This window comes from Pongo abelii, chromosome 2 (assembly GCF_028885655.2).
Source record: "Pongo abelii isolate AG06213 chromosome 2, NHGRI_mPonAbe1-v2.0_pri, whole genome shotgun sequence".
Lineage (NCBI taxonomy): Eukaryota > Metazoa > Chordata > Mammalia > Primates > Hominidae > Pongo > Pongo abelii.
In genome coordinates this window covers 117,809,001-117,817,236 of record NC_085928.1, presented here as the reverse complement: position 1 = coordinate 117,817,236, position 8,236 = coordinate 117,809,001, and the positions used below count along the sequence as shown (strand labels likewise).

At 42.8% G+C, this 8,236-nt stretch overlaps 1 protein-coding gene across 1 annotated transcript in view; it reads right to left on the bottom strand.

Moving 5' to 3' along the window:
- Window positions 1-1,102: 1,102 nt before the first annotated feature.
- Window positions 1,103-8,236, bottom strand: part of DCLK3 (doublecortin like kinase 3) — a 49,900-nt gene continuing 42,766 nt past the window's right edge. The window contains exons 3-5 of the mRNA XM_009239228.4: window positions 7,764-7,896; window positions 4,186-4,353; window positions 1,103-1,697 (exon numbers count right to left, since the gene is read on the bottom strand). Coding sequence (XP_009237503.2) covers window positions 1,504-1,697; window positions 4,186-4,353; window positions 7,764-7,896 — 495 coding nt within the window. The 3' untranslated portion in view covers window positions 1,103-1,503. The remainder of the gene's footprint in view (window positions 1,698-4,185; window positions 4,354-7,763; window positions 7,897-8,236) is intronic.

Genomic DNA, 8,236 nt, shown 5'->3' with positions numbered 1-8,236 from the left:
TCCCTATTTGGGACAAAGGAGCTGAGCCACCATACCCTACATGGACTAGTCATTTGATATGGCCTGCTTCAGGAGGGAGCTGAAAGGTGTCTCTTCCAGTGGAGGGTAATTCCTGTAGAGGGCTGAAAGCTGACAGCCGTCATCCAGCAGCACCCCAAGCAGCTTATTCCCTTCAGTCTTGGAGGACTTGAGTGGCATACTACAGTGTCCACTACAAGAAATTTCTCCTTCAATCTCTAGGTTCTAATAACCCCAACTTCTTCCCTTGGTTCTCCACCTAAGAACAGGAGCCACTTCCTGCAGTTACTATCTCTAAATTATACCGGAGCCTCCTTTGTGCTTCTTCCATTTTCCAAAACCTGATTAAGCAATTCCTTATGTTGAATTCTCTAGTACTGTTCCTGTTTTCCTAACTAACACACCCCTCCACCCAGATGGCTCCAAAACTGTTAGGGAAGGTAGACGTGAAAAAGCCACACCCTTGACTAGATTTTGTGGCCTACTGACCAGGTCATTCATAATCTAGGAAGGTCAATTTGGGAAATATTAGGATATGTTTTGCCGTCAGCTCACACATACTCCCAGAATCATCTGCAAAGACCAATATTTCAGCACAGAAATCTGGAATGTGTCCTGGGTGTATGCCCTGCAGGTAGAAATGTGCTTGAACTCTGAGCTCTTTTGAGCCCCAGTGTAATGCATTTACTGCATTTCTGACATATTAATGTACTAAATGGCTCCCTTGTGATCTGAAAATGTTAACACAGTCACAGCCTGAGTGCCTGACTTCACATAAAAATGACTCAGGCTCAGGGATAATTGGGCTGAAAAGCAGTATAACGGTATTGCAGGAGCAAGAATGATTCAATGGTTTGTTTTTTTCTTTCCATGTCTCAGACTGCACCAAAACTGATTTTTGGTAAGACTGAAATGCAAGAGACCAAGATTAGTACATCCTAAATAAACAGGTCTTGTCAAATAATCAAGTGTCCTTCACATCTATATGTAGTCACATCAGCTTCAGGAGATATGCCTGAACTATAATTCATTCCCTGGCTGTCATCACCAGCACAAAGAAGTAATCAGAATACAGGCCCACTTCTGTTATTCAGAGCACATTTTATTAACACGGAAAGACCACAATGCACCTTATTAATCTCACAGGGGGAGTTTAGACCCTGGTAAGCACCACTCCTGTAGTACAGAATAAACTTGGTTACAAAGGGGAAGCAAAACACATCATTATTACCAAAATTCCTCACTGATGACAATGCTTATCCCCCAAAAATGTATTAAAGGCTTTAAATATACAAATCTAAAAATATGTTGTGACATTTAACATTGACTTAATTTTTTTCATATGCTTTAAAATATACTGAGTGTCTCTCCCTCTGATTCACCAATTATGTGAAGAAGCCTCTTTCATTGTTTTTCTCTCAAACTTCTATCCTTTTCTCTGTCCTTGAGCAGAACTGGGGGCTGGACAGATTCCCAAGGCGGTGACTATGATACCTGCTCCACAACCCTCTTGTGCTGGCTCCGGAAGTGACCCTCGCTGCTGGGGGACACCTGCTTCTGTCGTTTCACTGTATTGGTCTTGCCAGCCGTTTCGATCCAGGGGTGCTGAAGAACCTGATGAGCTGTGTAGCGCTTTTTGGGGTCTACCACCAGCAACCGGCTCACCAGATCTTTGGCAGCTGTTGGAATGAGAGAAGGGGAAAATGTGATGAATGCAGGTGGTTCTGAATTTTTCTTCCCCATACATGAAATAAGAACACAAACATTCACGTCAGCACCATGGCTGGCTGAAAGCCTCCTTCATATTCTAGAGCAGCACAGTCCAATAGAAGACAGGAACATTCTCTATCTGCACTATCCACCTGCAATTATTGAGCATTTGAAATCTGGCTTGTGAAACTGAGGAAGTGAATATTTATATGATTTACTTTGAGTTAATTTACATTTGCATTTAAATAGCCACGTATGGCAGCAGGGAGGGAGTTTACCATGTTGGACAGCACAGCTTGAGAGGACGTTCCTTCATTTCTCTAGAATCACAGGGCCAGGCCCACTCTTAACATCCCTGGCACTCAGAGCAAAGGAACAAATGGAGACCACATGCTATACATCTACATACTTTAAGGTTTCAAATCAAAACTAACACATTGTTAAATAAAATACGTTCAATCTTTCCAAGTCAATACATACGCCTTCACATTGACAAAACTGAAAACCGTGTAAAGAAATCTAAAAAGTAAATAGTGCAAATTCAAAAATAATTTTATTTTCTGCCCAAGACCATGACTGATTTTAGAGAAATGAGGGCCCAACTGGTGGCCCTGGCAGCAGGCAGAAAGCAGAAGAGATTTCCCCCTGGCTTGCCGGCTCTCCCAGCCTGGCTCATTGAGCCTGCTCTTCCAATCACTCAAGATATGCACAAGAAGAAAACATCCACTTTTTGTTGTTGTTGTTCTTTGCCTTTATTGAAGGCTGCCTCTTACTCAAGACCAGCTGCTTACCCACCAATCACCGCTCCCCCAACCAGATGTCCAGCCACCTCCTGAGCACAGAAGGCCCAGATTCCTCCTACACCACCCCATTCAAGCTGGGAAAATTCTGCCCCAAAAAGCCCCAGCCCCACCACTGCCACATCACTCCCTCAGGGTCCTCAAATGACTCAGAGGCTGGAAGGCCAGATTTAAGTTGAGAATCCTCAGACTCTTGTGTACAAGTGTGGACAACCAGACACCCCAGCCAACATGTCCAAGCTCTGTCTACCCCCTCCAGACAGCCACTCCTTGGCCACTTTATGGCATAGTGGGAAGAGGCTGGAAAGAGGTCTCACAAACCTTGGATGTGGGCTTGGGCCATTTGGACAGGGAATTCAGGGGCCCTAAGGAAGTGATCTGGAAGAGGGTACCTGGGCTCTGGGGGCACATCCCCTAGGCCCCATACTCTCCTCACGCTGTAGAGAAGGGTGTGACTAGAGCAGGGCCCAGGACAGGGGCCACCCATCCCAAATCTAAGGAGTGCTGCATAGAACTTTCTAAAATGATTTTTAGTCCCTCAATTCCCAGTTGCCACTGCCTTGTCAGCTCAAGATCCTCATCTACTGTGACAAGCCACCCTCTCCCTACCTTATTTAAAGGGGGGAAAATGAAGATTTTCCCTTCCCTCATCCTCCAATCCCAGTGAGGAAATAAAGGCTAGGGATGGAGGCAGTTCAATAACTAAAATTAAATAGCATGTTTAGGGAAAATTGAAAAACAAAATGTTATCACTCCTATTCTACTTTATTTTTATTTTTATTTTGAACCAGGGTCTCTGTCACCCAGGCTGGAGTGTGGTGGCACAATCATAGCTCACTGCAGCCTCAAACTCCTGGGCTTAAGTGATCCTTCTGCCTTAGCCTCCAGAGCAGCTGGGACCACCCCTGGCTAATTTGTTTCATTTTATGTAGAGAAGGGGTATCGCCAGTTGCCCAGGCTGGTCTCAAACTCCTGGCCTCAAGCAATCCTCCCACCTGGGCCTCCCAAAGTGCTAGGATTATAGGTATGAGCCACCACACCCAGCCTCCTATTCTACTTTTTAAGCTAAAGACTCAAAATCCCCAATTATCTAGTTCCCAGTTTTACAAGGACAGTGAGTAGTACAGACAAATCAGTAGAGACAAGGGGAAGGATTTCATTTGGAATCAAATGGAACAGAAGGCCAAAAGCAGAGAGGACCACGCATGCTCCAAGTCACTAAAAAATAACTGAGATCTTCATTGCAGAGCCCCTGTGCTTCAAGTGTGCTGCTATAGGACCCTTGGTGATGCATGTGTAAAATAAGCATTTTCACTCTGTTCCATTCACAAACACTTCTGCATATAAGATGGCCTTTCTCTTTCCAAAGGAGAGTTACAATGTTTCTGATATTTTTCTGTTCTGAGGTTCTTGAATTGCCTTAAGGAAAAGTACTTGGTGACTGTAACTGGTGGTTGGGCTTTTTCACTAAATCTCAAAGCAAGCCATGTTTTCAGAGTGCTACACAAACCTACATGAAGCTACTGAGGAAGTAAAGGCTGAGACATGACATGTTGACAGTCCAACTCTGCACCCGGCACAGTGGTGGGTCCTCTACACATCTGATCTGAAAAACCCATTCCCCTCCTCTGCTGTGTGAGGAAGCCCCAAATCTCACCGTCAGAGATATTGTCCCAGTAAGGGGGGAGGAACTCAAAGTGGCCCAGCTGGATGATGTTAAAGAGCTCGTCCTGGTCCCTCTCAGGGCTGCGGAACGGGGGAAAGCCACACAGCAGGATATAAAGGATCACGCCAGCAGCCCACATGTCCACCTCCAGTCCATAACCTGCGCAGACAGAGGCAGAGACACAAGCAAACCTGAGACAAGGCAGGGTCAAAGGTGATGAAATAAATGATGGAGTACTGTGGTTCTAAATAGATCTAAGTCTTACAGGATCCCAGCTCTCAGCAACCAAGAGCCACTTCCAAACTATACATAACTATATATACTATATATATAACTATATAACTATACTTATGTATGCTAACTCCTATACATAAGGACTCTACACCATCATTACTCAAAGTGTGGTCCATGGATCACTGCCACTTTGCAATGCCTTATTACTGGTCTGTAATAGAATGAGCACAGAAATTGAAAGCAAGTGTTTGGAAACTCTTACAGCAATTTAACAAGACTGTGACACTCAGTTGCATGATTGAAGGGCACATCTCATTGAACAGCACATACATCAGTTCAGGCGTTGTCAAACACATGTAGTGAGTCACATGTGGCACGAGATGTGTTCTAGTCACATGCAGCAGGACCGTGAGTCCACACTGTACTGGAAACTTTAAAACTTGACCCTTCACTGGAGGTAGTTAGAGAAGCCCCAGTCTACACTAGCAATCTCTACTTCCTATATATCCATTGCCTTCTCTCTCACTTAAAAAATATCATTTACTGGCTTTTTAAATGATTTTTAAAAGACTGATGTTTACTAGCTGTATCCCCACATGTGCACACACTGGTACACAACACACACACACACACGCACACACACACACACGCACACACCCATATAGAGACATGTATACTTTTCTAAATAAAATTTTTATTTACTTTTCTAAATAAAATTAGGATCACATTGCACCTATACTCTATTTTATTTACCGAATATTATACAATGGCATTTCCAACATAAGAATTTCCTGTGAAAAATACCAAAAATATTTTTTACTAAAATGATTTCTAATAACTATTAGTATCCCCTTTACATAATAAATCCCTGTGTGTAATTTAAGTTTTTACTAATTTTTTTACAACTGTAAAGAAATTTCTGATGAGCATTTACTAAATATTTGTGCACATGTCTGATTATATTCCTAAAATAACCTTCCAGCAATGAAATAGACAAAGCAATATACAGTAAAGGTTTTTGATACATACTACACATTGTCCTCCCAAAACTTATCACAGCAATATAGACATTTTCAAACACTTTCTAACTTTTTACAGTTAGAAAAAGAAAACACTTGACCACTGTAATTTAGAAGTTAGATATTCATAATTAAGCCCCAGAGTAAGTTTGTCAAAACACAAATCTGCAGGAAAATATTAAAAGAATAAGTCACTAATGACCCCTTTTGGTCTTTTCTCAGTTCTCAACCATCTCACTGTTGAGAGGGATTGATTTTCCTGGACCTCATCAATCCTAGAAATGTCCCTTGGCCTCTGTGGCAATGCACTTTCCAGATCCTCTCTGGGCTGCTCAGCTTTTTCTCTGCTGACCCCTCCTTCCTTCTCTCATCCCTGAGCTCTTGGCCTCCTCAAGAATCTGTCCTTGGCTCTCATTCCTGGCATCACCAAGGAGCCCATTATCAACTATCTCTGTGTTGAGGAGTCTCAAAGCCACATGTTCAGCTCACAGCTGCACCTCCTTGCCGAGTGGACAACTCCATTATCCATCCTGATATCGCTACAACGTCAGTGTATTCAAAATTAAACTCACCCCATCCCCCTATCTCCCAAAAGAGCTATCCTTTCCAACACCCTGTTTTAGTTGGTGCTACCACCAATATGTGGTTTTCCCAAGAGTTCGTGTTGCCTATTTGCTTTCTTTTCTTCTCTTATCCAGTTCATTGATGCCACACCAAGTCTAAACATCTCTAACCAGTCTTCCCATTTGTGGAGAATTTAAGCTCAACCTACCCAACTGATATAGTTTGGATATTTGTCCCCTCCAAATCTCATGTTGAAATGTGATTCCCAATGTTGGAGGTGAGGCCTGGCGGGAAGTGATTAGATCATGGGGGTGGATCCTTCATGAATGGTTTAGTACCATCCCCTTGGTGACAAGTGAGTTCTCACTCAGGTAGTTCACTTAGGATCCGGTTGTTTAGAAGTCTGGGACCTTTTCCCTCTCTCTCTCTTGCTCCCAGTCCCACCATGTAACATGCCAGTTCCCTGTCACCTTCCACCATGAGTGTAAGCTTCTTAAGCCCTTACCAGAAGTAGAGCAGATGGCTGGCACCATGCTTGTACAGCCTGCAGAACCCTGAACCAAGTAAACCTCTTTTCTTTATAAATTACCCAGCCTTCGTTATTTCTATAGCAACAGAAAAACCTGACTAATACACCAACCAATTGTGTTTCTCTCTGGTCCATTGAGGCTAGTCTTCTCCATGTCTCTAACACCTGACCTCATGCATATTTTCATCTCCTCATCTTTTTTTTTTTTTTTTTTTTGAGATGAAGTTTCACTCTTGTTGCCCAGGCTGGAGTGCAATGGCACGATCTTGGCTCATTGCAAACTCCACCTCCCGGGTTCAAGCAATTCTCCTGCCTTGGCCTCCTGAGTAGCTCAGATTACAGGCATGTGCCACCACACCCAGCTAATTTTTTTGTAGTTTTAGTACAGACAGGGTTTCACCATGTTGGCCAGGATGGTTTTGAACTTCTGACCTCAGGTGATCCACCCGCCTCAGCCTCCCAAAGAGCTGGGATTACAGGCATGAGCCACCATCCCTGGCCATCTCCTCATCTTAATTATCCTGATGCTTCTGCTGCTGGGAAGCTATCTGTCCATCCCTTCTCCCTGTCACCAACCCTGCAACCCAATGAGAGTCTTCCCATCTTACCAATGGTGGGTAAATTGGTTTCTCCTGGAGTGCCACAGTAGTCAAATAGTCATTCATGTATTTAGAGCCATATCATAACTATTATTTCCTTCTTAAATGTTTTAGAAAGTTTGTCACTAAAACAGCTCATTGGATCCTTGCATAATATACAAGTAGGTAATAAATATTCATAGAGTTCATGGAGGAAAATGGGATCCTTTTCCTTTAAATGCAAGGTTAGTGAAGAAATTTTTAAACCAAGTACCATAAGGACTGCTTCAATTCTCTCCTATTAGAGATAGTCTTGGGTCAGTAGCCCAAATGGCCTTGCTTGCTTGAGTTCCCCACCCAGTTCTCTATCATCTTTTATCTCACTGTCCTGCCTAAACACACTAAACACACACACACACACACGCACACACATTGATCCATTGACTGTAACAAGGGCAGCCCTGATGAGGAGAAAGCTCTCATGCTTTGGTCAAGCCTACTTCAAATATTTTCATTGAAGTCCAAATCCAAGCCTAAGTGTCAATTCTCTGAGATTTATTCCATATTGAAAACCAGTAAATATTACAAATGAAACATTTGTTAGTAAGGGAACTAGAGTCCCACAGATCGATGTGTAACACTTACCTTTCTCAGAAAGAATTTCAGGAGCTACGTAAGTTGGGGTCCCACACACAGTAAATATAGGTCTCACCACATGCTTTGCAAGTCCAAAATCAGCCAATTTCAAGGTAGTAGATTTGTCCTCATTTCGCTGAACCTGAAAGAAACCAAAATCCCCAAACCACCAAAATTGTGATTAGAACAAAGAAGGGATACTAATGCAACAACAGGCATGCAAAGTCAAGAAAAGCAAACCATAAACCTATATGAGATTACAGCTTAGCCCAACACCAACAAAGCTAACTTGACCTCAATGACAAGGGCTCACATTTTCAACTAAAGAACCAATGAGTTAGATTTACTATGCCGTCCAATATGGTAGTACCATATTGTCACAAGTGGCTATTTAAATTTATTAAGTAAAATTAAATTTAAAATTTAGCTTCTCAGCTGCATTAGGCGCATTTCAAGTGCTCAAAAGCCACTTGTGGCTTGTG